This window comes from Typopeltis vanoorti, chromosome 6 (genome assembly GCF_054136105.1).
Source record: "Typopeltis vanoorti isolate ZY-2024b chromosome 6, IOZ_Tvanoo_1.0, whole genome shotgun sequence".
Lineage (NCBI taxonomy): Eukaryota > Metazoa > Arthropoda > Arachnida > Uropygi > Thelyphonidae > Typopeltis > Typopeltis vanoorti.
In genome coordinates this window covers 39,199,427-39,223,936 of record NC_143554.1, presented here as the reverse complement: position 1 = coordinate 39,223,936, position 24,510 = coordinate 39,199,427, and the positions used below count along the sequence as shown (strand labels likewise).

General features: G+C 35.6%; 1 protein-coding gene across 1 annotated transcript in view; it reads right to left on the bottom strand.

Moving 5' to 3' along the window:
* Rim2 (replication in mitochondria 2) overlaps positions 1 to 24,510 on the bottom strand; it is a 109,219-nt gene that overhangs the window by 71,247 nt on the left and 13,462 nt on the right. The window contains exons 2-3 of the mRNA XM_090394761.1: positions 19,708 to 19,962; positions 343 to 420 (exon numbers count right to left, since the gene is read on the bottom strand). Coding sequence (XP_090250887.1) covers positions 343 to 420; positions 19,708 to 19,962 — 333 coding nt within the window. The remainder of the gene's footprint in view (positions 1 to 342; positions 421 to 19,707; positions 19,963 to 24,510) is intronic.

Sequence of the window (24,510 nt, the reverse complement as noted above, 5' to 3'; positions counted from 1 at the left end):
CAGATGGAAGATGAATGATTAAACAAAATAAGTGACTGAAGAACAGGTGATTTTTTTCTCCTAGCAAGTATCTCCAAACAGAACATCCATTAATGTAAAAGTATGATTTAATACATTCTTTGCTTGAATAGGGAATTTTAAAACACACACTCTTTCCTTATTAAAAAGACGGTCGAAGTTTATTTCTGACTACTCTGAATCAAAAATTTTATTTTTGATTAACAAACATAAGTGACACATTCTTAGCAAAATATAAACAATTATTGTTTCAAATTTCCTTAAGTGGATTGCAATTTTTACTCGCTTCACTTATTTTAACTGTAGTAGCATGCAATATTTTACCTTGATGGTGCAACTCCAACTAGATTAGGTCCAAGGCCTTTAAAAAGTGCTCTAGTTCCTTCTGTTTCCACAATATGCCTAAAAAGAGTTTAAAAAAAGTTAAAAAACAGATTGTATGAACATAAATATATATTATAATTTTATCTGTTATTTGACCTTAATAATTCAACACTTGACTTCCCTATTAAGTCGAAGATTGGCTTGGAAAATGGAGAATTCGAACCTAATGTGGTTGGCTATACAAACACACTTCTGCTTTATGAATAGTTAATCTTTTCAAGCAACCAACTATGCTCCAAGTTGACTATTAAATTATTTAAGGAATTTACAACGTATAGCGGAATATTAATTAAAAGAAACTTTAATAAATATTTCCTATATTTCAGCAATGTCACACTGCCATCTTCTGCCTCGTTTGCTTTTTGTAGTGCTTGCGTGCATGTGCCATATTTATATGGTCCCATGAAGATGGCAATGTAACATTGCTGAAATACAGGAAATATTTATTAAAGTTTCTTTTAATTAATATTCCAGTATACGTTGTAAATTCCTTAAATAATTTAATAGTCATGTGTTGCCAATGTATAAGCCTTTCTACAAGAATTATGCTCCAAGTTGCATTAGGTAATGCCCAAATCCATCACTGGTGTTCTTTGCTTAAAATCACAGTTCTTGAAAAATACAAGGTGTCCCATAATTTCCAAGATATTTCAATAATTAATAAAAATGAGAAAATATGGTATATTAGAGTGCTGTTTGCATGAAAGCGAATCTAAGAGAGGGGGGGGGTTTCACCTCTATGAAGTAAATCTTCACCGACAGAGGGTGCTATACCACATGCATCATTTCCAAATACATGCAAATGACAGGTCTATAAAATGCAGGGTGTACTGTTGACAGCTCGTAATGAATGCATGCAAATTCCCAGTCACTGGGGGTGAACAGAATTGTTTTCATGAAAAGAAAAATTTGTTGCTGTGATGCTTACTTTGGTAGTGTGATGATTATGCATCATGAAGGATGCTGAATAGTGACATTTTCGCTATGCCTGTGATTCTTGCAGCTTCCTATGCACTGCTTACACTGCTCATTAATTGTGTCTCTAGGGCATTCATTTGCGATACCACAACACTGGTCTGCATGTTCGAGGGCGATCTGACAAATTTCTAGTTTTCTCGAAACATCATATTAGAGACTGTATTCTAGCAGGAGTGTGAGGACTGACCTTTCTTCATTTTTTCAGAGTTCAAAACTTTCATAAAATTTCCGCTACCGATTCCCCACTTACATAAGACAACTTCACTAACAATATCTTTTCCACCAAAGTAAGCATCACAAGTCGAGCACAAATAAATTCATGAACTCCAATTTAGAAGATTCTTAGTTTGGAGTTCAGTCAAGGATTACTTGTCATTCATATATAAACTATTGATGAATTATGTTAAATACACAATCTACCAGCAACAAATTTTTCTTTTCACAAAAACAATTCGGTTCATCCCTAGTGACTGGGAATTTGCACGTATTCATTACAAGCTGTCAGCAGTATACCCTGCATTTTATAGAACTCTCATTTGCAAATGATGCATGTGGTACAGCACCCTCTATCGGTGAAAATGTGAAGTAAATTTTTTCTCCCTGCCAAAAAAAAAAAAAATCCCCCCTCCTTGCGATTCACTTTTGTGCAAACCGCACTCTAATATACTAATTTTTCTCATTTTTATGAATTATGGAAATATCTCAGAACTTATGAGACACCCGTATATGTTAAGCAAAGAAGCTTTAGGAGAACTTAATTTTCGAGCACGAATAAATTCATGAACTCCAATTTAGAAGAGTCTTAGTTGTTTGGAGTTCAGTCAAGGATTACTTGTCATTCATATATAAACTATTGATGAATTATGTTAAATACACTATCTACCAATAACTGTCTGGACACTTTAGCAATTTAAAATTGATACCAGAAGGTGAATCCTAATATCGGATATGTCCACCTTTGGCTGTGATCACCTCCTGCACCTCTTAAGGATGCTTTCCATCAATGTGCAGCAGACAGGTGGAATTTGTCTCCATTCCTCAAACAAAGCGGCACTAAGTTCAGTGACAGATCAGATCGAAGACGTGCTGCTCTGGATCCCAATCGCCACTCCAATTCATCCCACAGGTGTTCTATGTGGTTGAGGTTGGGACTCTGCACATGGCAGGGCAGTTGTTTGACACCCATCTCGTCATACCATTCCATAACAGTGCAGATTTGTGGCATGGAGCTTGTCATCTTGATAGTAACACAGGTCCATTCCATAAAAATTCCAGTGTAGGCAGCATTTGATTATCCAGAATATCAAGGTACTGAGCTGCCTTCATAGAACACAGACAAAGACCAGCAGTCCCACTCCAAACCAGCTGCATGCATCCCATACCATTACTCCACCAAACTTTACTGTGAGTACAACACACTGTGGTAACAAGCGTTCACCAGGCAGCCTCCACACCATGCAATCAGACTAGAAACAAGTGAACTCTGATTCATCTCTCCAGAGTTCCATTTTCCACAGCCCAATTATCTAGTTCACACACCCTTTGCACCAGGCAAGACAAGCCGCCTTGATGTTTGGCTTGTGTGTTGCTGCTCTTTTGCACTAGTGATGCCAGAATCACTATTTGTTGATCACACACTGCCAACCGTTGATTTTGGATGCTCTAGTTGAGCGGCAATGGCACGTACGGACATGCCACCAATGTGACAGCAAATGATGACACCTTTCTTAAAGTCACTGAGTTCATGTCATGTTGTAATACTACCTGAATGAAATATTGCTTCCTACTATCTGTACGCCGGTTATATTATTAACAAACCTGGAATGTTCCATAACCACAAATAATAGAGATTGCTGGACAATTATTAGTAGATATGTTCCTTATGGGATGCTAGAGAATATATTTCACATATATTCACAGGGATATACATCATTTGTAAATACAGTAAATGATTACAAGTTCATATATGTTACAAATTGGTTTCATAGTGTGACATGACTGACTGATAAACTTTAGTTAGTTAGCAATAATCTTATGAGGTGAGCATTATTATCACTGTAAACATGTGCGCTACTGACCAGGAGTAAATATGGCAAAGTTTAATTTAAAAGACTATCTAGTAATTGTTACTTGTTGAGAGAAAGTAAGTCAATTCCGAATTACTATTCAACTACTATTCTCAACAACTTTACCTGTCGTACTATCATAGCATCCTGTACACCTCTTCAGGGTAGACTTTTGATTCTCTCTCTCTTTCTCTTCTCTAGCAGTGTGTCACACACATACTGCTTGGAAATAGGTCAATAACACCACAATGTGAGGAACAAACAACCATGCACCCAGATTAATAACATGTAGGACCTATCGCTGCAATGACAGCAGCAATCCTATGGAGCATACTTTCCACAAGTGTATCATGGTTCTTCCACTGATAGTAAGAACCTGGATTCTTCCTATAAGCATGTAATGAGGTCCTGCACTGTTGTGAGGCAGATGTCGCTTGACCTTATCTGAAGCTCCAGTTCATCCCACTGAAATAAGATTGAGACCAAGACTATGTGGAAACCAGTCAAGTGTCATGATGTTCATATCCACAAACCATGCAGTTACACAGCAGCAGCAGCAGCAGCCTCATGACATGGTGCATTGTCTTGCTGAAAGAAACAATGGTCAGTTCTATAGAAATGCCAAAAAATAGAAAGCATTGTATTGTCCAGAATGTTCAGATACTCTCTGAGTTTAATGTTCATGGAACCAACACCAAACCAGGAATAACTGGATCATACCATCACACCGCTACCTCCCAATTTCATATTTGGGATTACTTCCTATTATCTGTACATCGTCTCTTACCAGAGTGCATAATATCTGGTAAGAGACATTCACTGGGCATCTGCCACGCCCACACCTTTCCATCTGCAAGATAGAGGGTGTAGGGTGATATCATCACTCCATAACATGGCTTTCCAAGCTTCCATGTCCCACTGTATACACTCTTTGCACAACTGTAGATGACATTGCATGTTGGTTCAGATAATCTGGGCTTGCATTATTGGGGTCCTATCATGGAAACCTATGTTGTGAGCCTCGGTTCTGAATGTTTCTGTGCAGATTCGTGTTCCAGTCGATGCCCTGAACTCGAATAACATGGCTTTCCAAGCTTTCATGTCCCACTGTATACACTCTTTGCACAACTGTAGACGACACTGCATGTAAGTTCAGGTAATCTGAATTTCTTAATAATTTTATTGAATTATTAAGAAATTCTTCATGGTTGATGAGTCTTGGTTATTTGGCAGATATTTTTACAAAGTGCAATGAAATTAACTTATCATTGCAAGGAAAGAATATTACAATTTTTAATACAAGAGATAAAATTGCATCTTATGATAGGAAGTTGCAATTCTGGATTTCTACAGTTGAACAGAATAATTTTGATTGTTTTCCCACCTTGCATGAATTTTTGACGGAAATAAATTCTAAAGTAAATGAAGAAGTATCTAACGTAATTTTAGAACCCTTGCATGACTTGCAATCAACCATTTTGCAATATTTTCCAAAATCCAGTGAGGACAATTCCTGGGTTCTGAATCCATTTACAGTGACAGCTAAGTCAGCAGGCTTCAGCGCAAGTGACTATGAAAATCTAATTGATTTAATTAGTGACTCTGATTTAAAACAAAAATACAAGGAACTGCCAATAAATGATTTCTGGTGTGTCAAAACTAGCTATTTTTGTTTTACTTCCTGTTACAACGACATATTTATGTGAGGTAGGATTTTCATATTATGCTGCAACCAAATCAAAGTCCAGGAACAGATTCGACGCTACACCAAATATGAGAATCCAACTTTCTAATATTGTACCTGATATCAAAAGAATTTGTAATTCAAAGACCCAAAAACATCGGAGTCATTAAGAACTTAATTTGCAATATACGTTTTACTATTTTTATGTGTTTTGTTTTTACTAATTCACATTTGACAATAAATGATTGTTTATTCTTAATGCTTAGATTTACTCATTTATTTTATTTATATTTACCTAACCTATAAAACCAGCATACAAGAGAAAAAAGTCTGCATTCACTAAATTTTTGGTGATCAGAATGGGATATGTCAATGAAAATCAGCACAAATTAATTTAATGTTGGTTTAATTGATGTTTAATTAATTAATAATTAAAAATTAATTATCAATCATTAATTAACAATATACGCTAAATTACCAATTAATTATTAATTAATACATTACAAACTAATCAAGGTGTTGTTCCGTGAACATTTCAGGATTTGTGAAGTGTTCCGTCGTAGAAAAAGTTTGAGAAACCCTGGCCTAGGCGATTGCCTAGGTTCGCCTAATGATAAAACCAGCAGCCCTGACAAATTGGAGAAGGTTGTCAGGTATTTTGGTAGAGAGATTAATTTGTGATATGTCATTGTTAATGGCAAACATCTTGCCATTCCTGTCTACTCAATTTGTGAAATTAGAGAAGGGAAGTCAATATGAGTTGTGGATGATGAAGTCCCCAAGAAGGATGACTTCACTATCTCCACTCTTATTTATCATCTATATGGATCATATTATGAAAGAAAGGGTTCTCCAACTAAATTGCATGACAGCAATAAAAAGACAAAAACTATGAAAATAGGTAGGAACACAAACTTTCAGCTGCATTCTAAATGGAGAACCTATAGAACAAGTAAAATATTTCGGCTATTTAGGTCCAGTTTTTAGTGAAGATGGCAAATTAAATTTGGAAATAGACAACAGAATAAACAATGCTGGCATGGTGAGAAGTCAGCTTAATAAATTTATATGTAATAAGAGAAATTAGTCAGAACATTAAACTGCCAGTATACAAGATGGTGTTCAAACCAGTTTTCAATTATGGATCTGAGAGTTGAGTTAAAAATAAAGCACTTGATCAAATCATCATCTTGAAAATGACAAGACTAGAGATCACAAACATGAGTTCACTGATCTTCCTGTTTGCCCATAATAGTCCAAGTCACAGTCACAAGGAACTTCATACACTTCTGGGTGTGCTAAAGGATGAAGTTTATCCTTAGGTGAGTGGATCAGAGTTGCCAGTTTGACATGAGGTTTGAAAGTAGTGCCAAGGCCATGTTTCAACAATACTTTGGCTATCTTTTCCGATGTACCTCTGATATAGGGAATAGAAATGGCCATGTTGTATTCTTGTGTATTAGGGGAGGGCAGAGTAATGGGCCTATGTAGTATTTTATCTACTTTGTAGGGATTGTAGCCATTGGCTAAGAATGTATGGTGCAGATATTGGAGTTCTGTGGTCAGAGCTGTATTGTTAGAACAAATGGCTCTGGCTCTGTGTGTAAGTGTTTTTAAAATGCCGTACTGTTGGGTTGGATGATGATGTGATTGTTTATGTAGGTATCTTCCTGTGTGTGTGTAGACTATCTGTAAATAGAAAAAGATAGTGATCCATCTGAAAGGCGGGTGACTAAATGTGTCAAGAAATGGTAAACAGTTATTTGATTCTTTTTCTACTGTGTAGTGGATTTTGGGGTGTTGGCTGTTTAGGTAGGTGACAAAAGCATCCAAAGTGTCTTGTCCATAGGGCCAGATGGCAAACACATAATCTATATAGCGTAACCACACTTGTGGCTTGTATGTAGCTGTGGTAAGTACTTTGTTTTCAAAGTGTTCCATGTAAAAATTTGCTAATGGGGGAGAGGGGGGGGAACCCATAGCAGTACCATTAATCTGTTTGTAGAATTTTCCTCCCCGTGTAAAGTAACTTGCATTCATGGTAAATTGAAATAATTCAAAAATATCAGGGGGAAATTTAGACTTGAATAAATCAAGTGTCTATAAGTGGTACATTGGTAAATAAGGAGGTGACATCGAAACTAACCATTATGTCTGAATCTTTTAGGATTAGATTTTTAACCAGTGTTTTGAAATGGACTGAATTTTTTTTACAAAAAGTAGAGGAGTTTCCAGTAAGGAGGGCAAGCGACTTGGCTAAATGCCGGGCCAGTTTATATGTGGGATTATCTATGCTATCGACTATGGGGCGCAGAGGGATATTAATTTAGTGGATTTTTGGTAATCCATAAATACGGGGTGGTTTAACATGAATTGGTTTTATTTTCCTGATGATATCCTGTCAATTCTTGGCGCCACTTTCAAACCTCATGTCAGGCTCAACTCTGATCCATTAGCCTAAGGATAAACTTCACCTTTTAGCACACCCAGGAGTGTATGAAGTTCCTTGTGACTTGGACTATTATGGGCAAACAGGAAGATCAGTGAACATCCGCCTGGAAGAAAATGAAAGATATATTCACTACTATTACTATGGCAAGTAGGGACTGGCAGACAACGCTTTGGACACTCCTTCACATAGGATTAGATGGAGGAAAACGAACGTGCTATTTAGGAGTCGTTATAGATCTGAAAGATTATTTTTTCGAGTCAGCAATGGCTTTGAAGAATTCTTCCAACCTTAACAAATACGGTTGCATTAATTTGCCAAAAATAGGACTTTAGATCTTTTGTCTTTTGCAATTATATTACTTCACTGTCGCATATAGAAGTGTGTTGTGCTCTGATGATGCTGAGTTGAAAATCAGCAAAATATAAACGTTAATAAAACATCTTTGTGATAAAAGTGTGTGGTGTTGTTAATACCATGAAAAATACGTCATGAATAACTATCAACACCTAAGCTTATCTGTTAGATACAAGTAGTCTAAACAGAAACAGCGACGATTTCGATTTAACTAAGGCAGTAAACAAAAACGACGGAGAAGCTGACGTGAGAGTTTTCCTAAGAAACTTCAGGGAACAGATCTTAGAAAACCTAAAGCTATCAAAGTAGAAATTAAAGACAACAACTCCCTGATAAGAACGGAACTGGAAGTACTATTTAAAGCTGAAATAAACTGAAGGCATCGCTGGAGTATAGTTTTGCACGCATTCAAGATCTAAAGAATAAAGCCAAATGCAGTGAAAAACTAATTAAGGATCTTTGCACTAAAAACACAGAACTAACAAACGAAAATAAAATACTGAAAGCTCAAATGAACGAACTGAAATGGGAAGTTAATGAAACTCAGCAGTGCTCTAGGTTAAATAATATTGAATTGAACGGTCTACCAGAAGCTTGGAATGAAAACTTGCATGCTATAACTGAAAAACTGGTGAATCTACTTGGAGTAAAAAGGGAAGACACCAGCAGAAAAACAGATATCAAGCCAGTTGTTATCCAACTAGAAAGCAAAAATATTAAAAATAAATGGATGACAGAGGCAAGAAAACTCAAGATTACAGCTCAACAATTTGATGAACAGTTAAAACCGGTGCCCGTCTATATAAACAAACACCTGACACACCTGACTCAATAAGCAACTTCATTATGAAACAAAACAAAAGAAAGCAAGTGGTGCAGTCAAGTATGTATGGATAAGAGATGGTAAACTATTCATGAGAAAGAACGACAATACAAAAGTGATACGGATAAAAACAATGGACGACCTCAACGAACAGAGTCAAAGAAAAACTTTGACTCTGTTCGTTGAGTCAAAGTACAAAGAAGATAATAAATCTAAATGTTGCATATGAATAACTGGAACAATGAAAACCTAAATGGATTTAAGATTCCACGTGAATAGCTTAGAATTCTGATGTGACTGTAAACCGTAAAAAACTGTATAATCTACCTCTGTAAAAAATTTTTTTCCCCCTGCTACAAACTCATCCAAAAATTTTAACATATATTGTAAATATGAGATTGATAAGGTCAAATTTTGATAACTTAATGTTACTTTTCACAGAGATTGAATCATATAGAGATGTACTAGTCCTAAGTGAAATATGGATCAATCAACTTGAGGTTGATTGTTATTCTCTCGCAAATTATGATACATATGATGATTATCGTGACTATAATTGTTCAGGTGGATTAATTCTATACGCTAGGAAAAATATTTATAAATTTCATAGACTGGAATCAAAAATACAAAGCGCTGAAACTGTAATGATTTACAACACAGCAATGAATATACGTATATTTGCTATATACTGTGTACATGATGGCCCAGTTGATATCTTTCTATCAGAGCTAAATAATGTCCTAAAAAACCTTAAAGCACGACAATATCATACTAGTAGGGTATATATATCTGGACCTTAATAAAAATAATGTTAAAACTGAAGAATATAAAAATACATTATCTACACATGGGTTTCTTGCTTACATCGATGGCAATACAAGAGAAGCGAACAACTCAGCAAGTTGTATTGATCACATATTCATAAGAAACAGAATGGCCTATGAGGTATCCTCTACAATCTACTTTAGCAAAATAACAGATCATCATTCTATACTGTTGAATCTATCATTATCTAATAGTGTTGACATGATCTGTGCAGGTAGTCATAAATAATTCGAAATTGGCACCAATTATAATAAATTTGAGAACTACATAAAACATTATCAACTGCCTCAAACCAACACATCAGATGCAAATCAGCTATATGAGGAATTTACCAAAATGATTAAATATGCAGACAGCAAATCACAATACCACAAAAGAGTTACTATAAAAAAGGATGTTCACATACACTGGATAACAGATGAACTAAAAAATATGATAAGGACAAAAGAGAAGACCTTAAGAATAGGAAAAATCCCTACAATTTAATGTTTGAACACGACTACAAAAATTTCTCTAAACGCCTAAAGGAAAAAATAAAGCAGGCAAAAGAACATTATCTCCTATTGAAATTTCTTTCTTGTATGAATGATAAATGTAAAGAATGGAGGTTAGTTAATAAGATAATAGGAAACACAAAGCAGAAAACTCACGAATTCCCAGAGGGCAATGATGTCACCGACGTACTTAACAAAATGAACAACCTCTTTACAAACTATGGTAGTTATGATTACGACCCTGCTGAAAGGACAAAGTAAGTGAGTCACCTTCCATGGATTAAGAGTTCCATATATCTACATGCAGTAAACGAAGATGAAGTAAAGAGTGTAGTAATCTGATTAAAAAAGGGGAAAAAATGGGATGTGACAATATGTCAAAAAACTAAACATTATCATTAAACACAAATTACAGTTCTTCACAAATATGATTAATAAATCATTTGAACATGGTAAATTTATAGAACACTTAAAGACTGCTTCAATTGTACTGCTATTTAAAGGAGGTAAAACAGAAATGAAATCAAAATTACAGACCAATATCTATACTATCCACAATCTCAAAGGTTATTGAAATCCTGAAAGGTTATCGAAATTAAATAGCTATCTAAATACCATATCCTTTTACGCAACTAATCAATATGGGTTTAGATCTGGATACAATACCGAAAGCGCTACTGGAGTTTCATAAAACAGTCTGTAGTGGAATAAATAAAAGAATGCACACAACAGCCGTTTTTCCTTGATATATCCAAGGCATTCGACTGTGTTCATGACCTATTGCTACTGAAAATGTCCAAATATGGCATTAGAAGAATTACTAATGACTGGTTCAGATCCTATCTGAATAATAGAAAATAACCCGCAAGGGTCGGTGCTAGGACCCATCCTATTTTTAATATATGTCAATGATCTATGTAAATACAAACTTTTTGGCAAAATTATATCCTTCACTGACGACATGGCATTAGTATACATCGAAACGACCCTCGAGGATCTAGAAAATCGGATTAATCGTGATATGTTAAAACTAAATAAATGGTTTAGAAATAATGGACTTAAAATTAATACTGATAAAACAAGATATATGTACTTCACATTAACAGATAAGCTAGACCACACTATAACCATAAAATGGCATGAAAGGAAATGTAGTGACATCCTAAATTGTGACTGTAGCTTAATCAAAAAAACAAAATCAGTCAAGCATTTGGGCCTCCATATAGATAGCAATATGAAGTGGAACTCCCACACCACTTTCTTAACAAATAAGTTTAGGTTTATAAATAATAGAATATATTATGTTAAGAAATTTGTAAATGGAGCATTCTTAAGATGCTTATACTATTCCTGGGTAAATTCCTCACTGCAATGTGGCATCACCTGTTGGGGGGGGGGGGGGGATTATTACAACAATCTACTTCCATTAATAACAATACAAAACAGAATAATTAGAGCCATAACCACTACCGACTTCGCGCATTCAACCAACGATCTGTATGTCATTCATAATATTTCAATTAGTATTTGCTGTTTTAAGGATACTTGTGACATAAGATTGAATGATATATTCATGTAAACACAAGAAAAATATTTATTTAACCAAATATTTCGGTCTGGAAATAGCAGACCATCTTCAGTGGTATTACAAGAACAGTAAAAAAAAAAAAAAAAAAAGCAAGCTAGAATACTAACAATAGATCGTTAAAAATAGAACACGCCGCATGATGTTATATCACTAAGTATGAAACGGAATATTTTGAAGTAGAGACATGATTGGAAAAAAAATAATTAATGAGTAATCTTGATTAGACTTTCCCAGATTTTTGATATAGATATACAGTCATTACGATTCAGGTTGGGATGATGGAGCAAGGCCTCCACGCTTTCCTTGAACAAACGTTCGAACCTATAACGGGATCTATGTAAGAGGCGAGTCGTGGACCAAAAGATGCTGTGGTCAGTTTCAATCCCGTGTTGAGCCAATCCAGACTTTTCAGGTTTGTTGTGAAGAATGGAGGATTGATGTTCTTGGATTCTTTTTTTCAAGAGAACATCCAGTCTGTCCAAAATAAGAGCGATCACAGTTGCAAGGAATTTGATAAACTCCAGAAAGAGATAAAGCTGAGCATTTGTCTTTAGGAGAAGGAAAATGAGAAGACAATTTGTTAACAGGTGAATACGTAGTTGTTAAATCATATTTCTTTAAAATTCATGCGATAGGTTCTGAAATACCGGAGATATAAGGAATAGGTACTCGACGTATTGAAACTTTGTTGTTTTGTGGAGGATTATAAGAATTGAGAAGATGTTGAGTACTTTTTTCAGAAAAGCCATTGAGTTTCATGTGTTGTTGGATAGTAGAAAGTTCTTTCTGTAGATAATCAAAAGTAGAACAATTAGTTTTGGCTCTTCTGATCAGGCATTTTATAATTCCTGTTTTTTGACATGGATGATGGGCTGATTCTTTAAGAATATAACGACCTGTGAATGTTGGTTTCCTGTATACTGTAGTTGTAAGAATATTTGAAGGTGACCGGATGAGGAGAACGTCTAAAAAAGATAACTGGTTGTTTTCTTCTATTTCCATAGTAAAGTTTATACGATGATGCAAGGAATTAATACTGTTTAAAAAAGAAGGTAAAGAGTTTTTGCTGTGAGGCCAAATAGTAAAGATGTCATCTATATATCTTACCCAAATAAATGGTTGAGGGAAAATAGATGAGACGAGGACTTTTTCTAAATGTTCTAAATAAAAGTTGGCTAAAACTGGAGAAAGAGGACTTCTCATGGCCGTTCCTTCTACTTGGCTGTAAAATTTATTTTGACATACAAAATATCCAGAATGTATTACGAAATCGAATAGTTTTATAATGTCTTGAGGAAAGATGTCAGCAAGTAATTTTAAAGTTTCCTTGAGAGATACATTAGTATATAAAGATTCTATATCAAAGCTAACCATAAGATCTGTAGGTTGTAATGAGACATTTTTTAATTTTTCTAAGAAATCTGAGGAGTTTTTTAAAAAAGAATTAGAGTTGCCAATCTACTTCAAAATATTGCGTTTCATACTTAGTGATATAACATCACGCGGTGTTTCTATTTTTAACGATCTATTGTTAGTATTCTAGCTTGTATTTTTTTTTTTTTTTTAAACTGTTCTTGTAATACCACTGAAGATGGTCTGCTATTTCCAGACCGAAATATTTGGTTAAATAAATATCTTTCTTGTGTTTACGTGAATATATCATTTCAATTAGTAATTTGATTACGATTAATAGCGTGCACATGGTGCCAATAAGAAGGAATACAATGCCGTCCAGATCGCCATCTTTGTCCAAAAATTTTAATATAAAGGAGTTTGTTCAGTGTACCGTTGGTGAAATGTATGCTTTGAGGAGAGCGGTTGAAGTCTGGTTAGACAATGATAGTGGAGTGAATGTGTGCAGAATGTGAGGATTTAAAGTGTTTCAGGTCGTGAGAGTGATATCATTGTTGAAAGTCAGAATGTAGAAAATAGTCATATGAGAGGTATGAATAGTGATATTTGCGAGGTAGTACCAGATAGCTGTGAGTGGCGTTGAAAGTGAGAATGAAGGTAAAATTACAGAACGAATAAATGAATTAACCGATAATAAAAATGATGAGACAGATGCAATGAGTGAGATTGCATGGTTGCACGGAGCAATACATAGGGCGAATTGGCAGCTGGAGAGTTGGCAAAAATGTTTACCGAGTGTACCAACTAATAAACGGCAAAAGTATGATAAGAAAAATAAGAGTATGATCGTGAGTAAGAGGTGTGATAGATGAGAGTTTGACAAAATAGTACCAACCTGGTGCGAACGTTAAGGATGTAAGCGAGTCAATTAGAAGGCAAAAGCAGAGGGTGAAAGAATTGATAGTAGTAGCAGGAACGAATGATTTGAAAGGAGACAAAATGGCTATGAGAGAGGATTTGAAGGAATTACTTGAGGTAGCAAAAGAGAAGAGTGAGAGAGTTAGGATGGTGAGTTTGTTGCCGCGGTATGACAGTGAAGAGTATAGAAGGAGGGCCATAATTGCTAATAACTTTATGCACAGATTATGCAGGAGGAGGGGTGTGGATGTGTGAGTGAGTTCGATGGGCGAAAGGATTTATATAAGATGGATGCTTTGCATTTGAATGGATTTTGTGTACAGAGACTTGAAAAGGTGTTGTTGAATGAAGTGGATGTGCAGAATCAGGGAAACTAGAGTTATTAAGGGGGAGGAGTAGATATGCAGACTTTAGGGAGACAGTTGAGCGTATGAATATGTGTAATATGCCCGAGTGAGTACGAAGGACAACAAATCAGAATGGGATAGTTAGTATAAGACATCAAAATAGCGATGGGACAAATGGGCTTCTGCAATTCACGTATACTAATGCCAGAAGTATTAGGAACAAGAAGGAAGAATTTTTGGCCATGTTTGGTACTTCCAGGCCACAGGTTATTGGCATTAGTGAAACATGGCTGTAACCTGTAACCCTAGTATTATCCATTGCATGCTGTCGCAGATGATATAGCTAGTGGGATTGAATGTGAGGGGTATGGTGTGTTCAGGAGTGACAGGGAGAATAAAATGGAGAGGAAGGAGTGTTATTGATGATAGCTGATGAGCTGCAGCCAAGGAGAATAGAAGTTAAACTGCAGGATAGAGAAAATAGCACATTTGAGGCAATTTGGTGTGAGATTGAGACTAGCAGAACAAAATATACAGTTGGGTGATGCTATAGACCAGGTGATGGAATAGATGGTCGAGATAGTATGCATAAGCAAATAGAAGAAATGAGTGGAAGGAGGGTAATTATTATGGGAGATTTCAACTATGGTAACATTGATTGGAAGGAGGAGAGGACACATGGGCGGAAGGAATTGGATTTTATGCAGTTATTAAGGGATAACTATCTGCGACAGCATGCAATGGAAAATACTAGGGGTCAGAGAGTGCTTGACCTAGTAATGCATCTGAGAATTTGGCTGTAACGAATATCACCACGTTGCCACCAATTGGTGAGAGTGATCATAGGGTCTTGACTTGGGAGGTGGCTAAAGGTGTGGAATTTACAATTAAGACAGAGTACATGTACGGTTAAGAAGTGTTTGCAGAAGGCAATGGCTGACTGTATACCTAGAGTCCAAATAATAAATCAAGTAGGGGTTAAATGAATGAATAACACCATTAAGCTTAAGCTGCAAAAAAAAGAAACAACTGTGGAAGGAATTTAAGGAGAAAGGTGACTGGCAGGCACATGAACGGTATAAAGCACAGGCCAGAAGGGTAACAAGTGTGTTAAGAAAAGCAAAAGCAGATTATGAAAGAACATTAGCCATGCAGGTTAAAGAGAATTCCAAACAGTTTTTTCGATATGTTGCAAGTAAAAGAAAAAATATATACAGCAGAATGATTTTAGAGAATGCCAATGGTAGGGAGGTAACCGAATCAGTTGATATAGTGGAATTACTGAGTGAGCACTTTGCAAGAGTATATCATCCAGGTGGTGACATTGCAGGAATGAATGAACCAATAGCTTATATGGGAATTGTGATGAATGAATGAATGGAGGTGCATAGTCTATTACAAAACCTCAATGTCAATACATCTGTGGGATTGGATGGTATACCAGCTCGTGTCATACGTGATACGGCTAAAGAATTGTCAATGCCCTTGGCCATTCTGTTTGAGTCTCGGGTCTGGGTTAGTCCCGAGGGGGTGGAAAGAGGGGAAAATAGTTCCACTGCATAAAGGAGGTTCCAAGACTGCTGTTGTAAATTACCAACCAGCATATCAGGAATCGTTGTCAAGGTCTTGGAGAAAATAGTCAAGCAGAAAATACAGGATTGGATAGATGAAAATGGGATACTGTATGGGGGACAGCATGGTTTTGTGAAGGATCGATCATGCCTCAATAACTTGCTAAAGTTTTATAACACAGTGACGGCTGAACTGGATAAGGGTAATGGGTTTATGGCGATTCTACTGGGCCTTGCTAAGGCCTTTGGCAGGATACCACATGGAATTCTAATCAGTAAACTGCAGCATATGGGGATGGTATAGGGTTGGTGAAATGGATAGGAGGGTGGTTGATGGAGAAATATCAGAGAGTGGTTTATTCAGGAGTAGAGTCCAAAAGACGGCCTGTGACTAGTGGTGTGCCACAGTGTTCTGTTCTTGGACCACTACTGTTCAATTTGTTCAATAACGATATAGGAAAGGATCTGAGAGAAAGTGTTCATTTGTTTGCTGATGATGCAAAGTTGGGTAGAGCAATAGTGAGTGCACAGGATGTCAAAATTTTGCAGGGTGATTTGGATAGTTTGGAGGATTGGGCTAAGGAAAATGGATGTCAATTTAATATAGCAAAATGTAAGGTTATGCATTTTGGGTTGAAAAGATTAGCAGCAGTATATCACATTGGTGGAACTGTACTCCAGGAGATTGACAAGGTCAGGGATTTGGGAGTGTTGGTGGATAGGGAATTGAAGTTTAGGGGGCACATTGTAAAAGTGGCTAAATCATCAAATCACTTGGTTGCTGAAAAATACTTTAACAAGCAGAGACAAACAGGTTATTGTTCCTTTGTATCAAGCCTTGATAAGACCCCATCTAGACTACTGTGCCCAAATATGGGTGCCAGGGTTTCTTCTTGATGGGGAGGAGTAGGTGGAGAGGATCCAGAGATGAGTGACCAAGATGATAGCAGGTCTATGGAATGAACCTTATGAGAACAGGTTGAAGATTTGTGGATTGCAGAAATTGATTGATAGGCAGAAAAGGGGTGATATGATTGAGACATTCAAATTACTGAAGGGTTTCTATAAGATTAATCCAGAACATATTTTGAAAATAGGACTGGTGGTGGGAGTACTAGGGGCCATACATGGAAGCTGGGCAAGAGTGTGGTTAGCAAGGGTGTTAGAGCTAGGTTTTTTACTTGGAGAGTGGTGAATGAGTGGAATAAGCTGCCAGAGTCTGTTGTGGGTGCCATGACTGTGAATGAGTTCAAGGCGAGGTATGATAGATACTATGTGAATGTCAAATAGTTGTTCTTGACATGATGTTCGGGCCTCCCTCGATGAGTCTACAGACTTCTTGGAGTTGCTTAATAATAATAATATTTTACCACTACAGAAACTATATCTCTATGGTTGTCTGGTATATGCAAAAAGAAACGCTGAAAGTTTCTTGATATATAATGTAGACTATGGATTACATTGCGTTCGGAACATGCTGGTAGTACCCAAGGCAAACAAAGAAATTTTTCATAAATCCTTCAAATACCTAGCAACAAGCAGCTACAATAAACTCCCAAACGAAATCAAATCTATAACCTCAGTTGATGCATTCAGAAAAAGATTGAGAGACTACCTCACAGGACTAAACAATGTTGACAACTACTTTAAACATATAGTATAAGAGATCATTGAAACTAACATATCATATCCAATTAAGGTACTGATATACTAACTATTTCATTTAATTAAGAGACTAATATATTAACATGTACATCAAACCGTGTAAGGTGAGCCCTTATAGATGCAATCACTGGACTCTCAGTGACTATTTCAAGCTAATTATTTCTCTAGTAACCAGTATGGCTACAGCCCTTGGTCACACATAAATACATAAACTAACTTACTTTATTACTAAAACCAGTAACTTACTATAAACTACAAAAACTATCTGAAATGTATTTTACTCTACTTGCATATATGAGAAAACTTTTTATTAACTATAACAAAATAAATAGCCAAAAATAAGTGTAAGTACCAACATAAAATTATAGTAATACTTGAATTGTATTGTATAATACTGTACATTGAATTGTATTGTAAAATACTGTGCATTGAATTGTATTGTAAAATACTGTGCATTGAATTGTACATGCATTGAATTGTACAACTTGAATTGTATTGTAAAATACTGTGCATTGAAATACCCTAATGAAGTATTCAATAAACCTGCTAACCTATTTGTCTGTCAGTAATACTCCATATGGTACTTTTCTAGTTCTCTAAATTTCAACTTCCTGTCCATCCACATCCAAAAATTCCATCCTTATTGATTTCTTGTGGCACAATTCTATCATGTAATACATGGCTTGTAATCTTTCCAGCCTAAAATGCACAACCATAATTTTACACTCTGCCACAATGAACTGACTTGGTATTTTAAATCAACCTGCAGGATTACCTTTAATTAACTATTGTCCTTCCTAGTTGCAAATCAGCTGGATAACAACTGGATGTTCTCCCTCAAATCATTCCCGTATCATTAACGTAGAAATTATAAACAGTTCAGAATCCTAACGTGCTGTGAACAAAGAACATGGCAAAAGATTTCACCTGATATAAAGGAGATATAAGGGACTGAAAGCCAATGTAATGGAAGATTATGAGATGCATAAGAAAATTACCCCAAAAGAACAATCTTTTTTTTTTTTCAAAAAGATCAAATACTCTGAATAAACAATTACAAAAACTTTTATAAAAACACTTTCATTTTCTTCTATTTTCAATTCATTTTATTAATAATTTTATAAAATAATACTTAGTCATTATAATTAAAAAATAATAATTTAAGTAAATAAAGAACATTATTTTCCTTATATGGACTCTCCCCCCCCCCCAAAAAAAAGTTATTTTGAAATCAGCATAGTACACTTAAGCACAGTAAGTTATATGAATACAAGTGAATCAGAGTTTTGCAGTAGAGATAACATAAGCTCCTTTGTGTACTCTACTATAAAGCAGAGGGGGGACAACACACTCTGATTCACCCCACAAATGACATTTGTAAACAACTAATGCAATTAATATCAGATTAAAATACCGAATTAGTTGAATTTTTATGCGTTCCAATCGTTTTAATTTCAGTGATTATTTTTTATTCTTACTTAAGCGAAGCATAATATTTGAGAACTAGGAAAAAAATCCCTTGTATTTTGAACAAATGAATTATTTTGAAAAATGGAACAGACTAACACGAAAAAATTAGTTCTGAAAAAGACACGAGCGTGATTCTCATCATTATGAGGGCAATCTTTGTATGTGCTTTTCAAATTGAAGGCAATTTAGTTGATCTCATATAAAGGTAAGATTAATCCCCCCCCCCTAAAAATTTTTTTTTTTAAAAACCTTGGCTTTTTTTTATTCTACAGAACAGGTAAATCATCCTGAGAATACACAATTAATATACAAAAATTGAATGGTGCAGTGCTATGTAGGATATGGTGGGTAGAAAAGACTATTGAGGAGTCAGACTCCAAGCTATCATGATATAATAGAAATTTAATTAAAATAAGATATACAACTGAGAGTAAAAAGCATAATTAGTAAAAGCTTACATGAACAGAATTACTGCATTATAAAGACCAGTTTCAAATATAGAGGAAAGTTGAATGCCACTTCAGGATATTTCAAACATGAAAGAGAATACAGAAATAGTCAACATTTAAAGTATTTGGCTCTAGAAAGCTAATTATCATCACTCGATTCCATTTTGCAATCAAAGTTACCTAATCAAAAACAAATGGGTATCATGCATATAGTTCTCAAATATTAAGCTTCATTAACAAATTGATAATCAAGACAACAATAACTTACCTAATACACTTCCATATTCCAAATCTATAACTTCTATTCTGTGAAGTTACAGGATTAGAAACAACCCTATCATTATTTGCAGAACCACCAGAGTTGGTACAAGGACAAATATTTATTTTCTGAACACTTACAGCAGAAGCATGACAAGATGTCTGGGAAACATGCACAAAATTAAAAGTAGCAACAGATGACTGTAACCTTGTTTTCACAACCTCTAGAGGACAAGTAATTATGGCTCCAGCAGTTCCTCCAAGCCTATTAAAATAAATAAATAAAAATATGTGTATCAGTCATATATGAAAGCTAATTTTTCTTATCATGTATGTATACACTGTTACATTCTTAGGTAACAATATAAAACTCTCTCTAATTATAAACAATATTTAGAGAATGTTCAACTGAGTTGTAGCAGTAGTATCATTATTATTCGAGATGTCAATGGAGTCACTGAGATTCACCATACATTCTATCATACCGCTCCTTCAACTCATTCATTCACCATCTGCACTTTCACTAACCTCTCAAGCAACAAATTTCATGTTCCAAACATACTTTACGCAAACCTCCTACTTCATTCTTTATCACTCTCTTGTGTAACTTTCTGTGATGATCCCTATGTCCTGGTATATCAAAAATTTCTCCAATGTACATATCCAGTAAACACTACTCAACAGTTTAAATATTTCAATCAAAATCACCTCTTCGTCTTCTATCCACAAAACTATGTAGATTACATGCTGTTAAAGGAGATGAAGTAACCTTCGAGAGGGTGCAGAGATGGATAACAAAAATGATAGGATTTTACAATGATTATAAGGATCGATTAAGGGCATGTGGAGTGCAGAGTTTGGTGAATAGAAGGCAAAGGGAGGATGTGTTCAAGATTAAGCTGGTGAAGGGTTTTTCATATGATACGACGATGGAAAAGAGCAAGGAAAAAGGACCATCTGAGGAAGTTGTAAAAGAAAGTGGTGAGTAAAAGGGTAGGAAGTAAATTATTTTTGTATGGAGAGTGGTAGGAAAATGGAATGCATTGCCAGAGAAAGTAGTGAAAGTGCAGACTGTGGATGATTTTAAGGAATGGTATGACAGACTTTGTTGACCTCCCACGATGAGTCTTGTGACTAATTGGAGGTCAGGAAAAGAATTATTTCTATCAGACAGCCAATTTTCAATTCAATACACTAGCCTAATATCTAAACCTATACCATACTGTCATATGGAAATCCAGTCAAATGCCTTTAAAAAATTCCAAACAAATTTTAGTCACTCTTGTTACTTTATTATAAACCTTAAGTCTGGAAACACAACAGTAATTGCTGCTGGTCATCAACTATTTGGAGAAGAACATTGAACAGGAGATAGCCAACAGTTATTCTTGTGTTTACATGCTGACATTCCTAAATAAATTATCCTCAAATGTCCAATTCTGTACATGAGATCTTTATAATTTACCCAAAATCTCTATCACAGAATAAATGAACTAAGTCTGATTTCAGTCTTCATTCTACCATTACTCCAATGCAATGATACTATCGTGCATCTTTCCACTCCTTAGACTTTTCCAGTTGCAAGACTTTCATTAAACAGTCAGTTCAATGGCAAATGTCAGCACTCAGCATGTTCCCTTTATATGTATAGCAAAATCTTATCCCATCTCACCAATCTAATATGTCTAGAGTATTTAATATTCTAAATACATCCTTTCGTTTCTAATCTTTTAGGCCTCTCCATCCCTCCAGGAAAGGAGGGATGGAGAGGCCTAAAAACATAGACATACTAGAGGTTACTAAACACCTCTAGTATGTCTTTGGCAACCAAATCTCTATGTAGCAGGAGATATTTACAAGTATTTCTCCTATTTGCCACCTAATGAGGGTCAACTTTTTTTTTTTTTTGTGACTAACTCAAGAAAGGTTGTAAATCAATAATACATTAGGAGCATGGGTGGGAAAAAGGGTTTTTTTTCCCCTATTATTATTAAGCTTTATATAATTATCTTTATATATATATATATATATATATATATATATATATATATATATATTTTTTTTTTTTTATATATATCTACCATCAAAATCACAAACATTTGTGCCCACAGCAAGATTCGAATCCATAGCCTGGTAGTTGGAGAGTGGGCACATTAGCCATTGTGCCAACTAATCAAGCAGCTAGTCACTTGCTTATACCTATATTCCTTAAACACATTTACACTGGATAATGTTTCTCGTGTATTGTGAATCTGGCAGGAGTCTGCTTGACCATGTAACATGTCCATTCCACATCAGACAGGAACATTTTTACACATTTATTAATACATGGTATTCCGGTTTCAAATTTTTTCAGAAGTTGTGTTTAAAACTCATATTTATGAAATCTTCATGATATAGAAAATGTCTCAAAATAATGTTCTTGTATGGGCTTATATAAATATATACACTGCTTGTAAGAAAGTCAACTGACACCATAGTGTGAAGAACAGCCATGAAGCCAACATTAACGTGATGAACCTCCTTTTACTGCTATGCCTGCGGCAATCCTATGGTGACATACTTTCCGCAAGCATATGAATATGATACGCAATTAATGAGAATTTTGGACCATTCTTCCTGTAGGCATGTAATGAGGTCCTCGACTGTTGAGGGATGAACATTCTTTGACTTCACCTGCAAGTTCATCCCAGAGATATCTGATAGGATATTGAGATCAGGGCTCTTTGGAGGCCATTCAAGTATGGTGACATTCATATCCACAAACTACATAGTTACAGCAGCCTCAGACTTATGGCACTATCTTGCTAAAAGAGAATAGTCAGTTCCATAGAAATGCCACAAAGTAGGAAGCACAGCATTATCCATAATGTTCAGATACCTATCAGAGTTCAATGTTGATGGCACCAGAAACAGAGGTCTGAGGCCAAACTAGGAAAAACAGGACCATATTATCACAACACCAACTCTGAATTTCATAGTTGGGGTTACGCCTAAGAGATGATCATCGGGCATTCGCCACTCCCATAATCTACTCGGTAGAGAGTGTAATGTGATTCATCAATCCATAATGCAGATTTTCAAGCTTTCACGTGACATGGTACAAGTTCTCCTCATTACCATCTGAGTATGGTAACGCTACTTATTGACCTGGGATGACCAATTTGTCGAACAAATAGGCCTGCAACTTGGCATCCTATGACATTGCTTCTTCAAACTCCATCAGTTCCTTTCTTGCAGCCATTTCACCTGACATAGTCAAACTGACTTCAGAGTATCATATTCCTCCAGTTTATACTAGCTACAAACACGTGACTCATTCATGGCACGATGCACCTTACCCATGAGGGACGTCCGTTGACTTCTTTCCAAGCAGTGTGTGTGTGTATATTATATAACATTTGCTTTTAAAAATATGCATTACATAAATAAGTTGTTTCCTGCAATAAGTGAAGTATACCTAGTCTAGCCATAAATATTATTACAAGTTAAACAGTACATAAACCTTTAATCTATCAGTAAATCATTTACAGCTTTCAGCACGTACAAATCAGATGTAAAATGTGTGTATAGCAGCACTCAATGTTTGAAATGTACCTCTTTTACCTTCATGCATGCCCAAAGTCTGAGGTCACATATTGATTCAGCATGCACATCCAACAAAAACAATCCCACTGCTCGCTCAAATCAAATCCATTTCAGATTGGCGATGCTGGGTCATCGTTTCTTGTAGGCTACACTCTCAAGCTCCAAGCACAATTTGAACTCCAAGAGATCCAGATCAGGACTTCCAGGTGAAGATTCTCACTTCAAGATCTTCTGAACATTTTCCTATCAACTAAAGTTATTCCACCTTATTTACAGAACTCACGAACTATATTTATCCCAAAGAAGGATGAAGGATGCTGCTAGCAGTGATGCAAATTACAGGCCTATTACAGTTTCTACTGTTCTTCAACTTTATCAAGAGACTGCAAAAGTACATCCAACATGACGTTTGGTAGAGAGCATTTGTCCCTTCAGATGGATGTGCTGAGAACATCTATATTCTTTTTGCCCTCCTTTCTAATTCCCGCCGACATCTTAAGCCTTTGTTTATGGCTTCCGTGGACCTTCAAAAAGCATTTATTAGTGTTTCTCTTCCTGCTTTTTTAAGAGCACTATCTATTGCAGGCTGTCCTGATTCTTTTCTTTCATATGTTTTAGAGTTATACTCTAATAATTCTCTAACTATTAATATTGGGGCATGTGAAACTTCTATTCCCATAGTTCAGTGTGTTTGCAAAGGTGATCCTCTATTCCCTCCTTTCTTCTTCATGATCATCTTCTTCCTATCTTGTATTAGGCCTTGGGGGCCTGTTATGGTCTCATTCCATCTTTTATATTGTCTTCCAAATGATCTCTTCCCCAGGGGTTTGTATTCAAGGATTTGTTTGGTGATTCTACTATTGTCCATTCTTTCAATGTGCTGTTTCCATTTCCATCTATAGTTGTGGATATATTCTATTACTGATTGTTCATTCATTTCTTTCATGATTTCTTTTATGATCTAACAAGGTGTATCCTGCAATTCTCCTCGTAAATCTCATTTCTGCTGTAGTCATTCTTCTTTCATCCCCTTTTCTGATTGTCCATGTCTCATTTCCATAAGTCAGCACTGGTCTTGCCAATGTTTTATAAGCTCTAATCCAAATATGTTTTTGTACCTTCGAGGGTTTATAAACTTGATTTATAATATTTAACCAAGCTACCGGCCAAGACGTATATATACGTCCAAGTTATCATGGATACGAAGTGCACATTAAAATTGTAA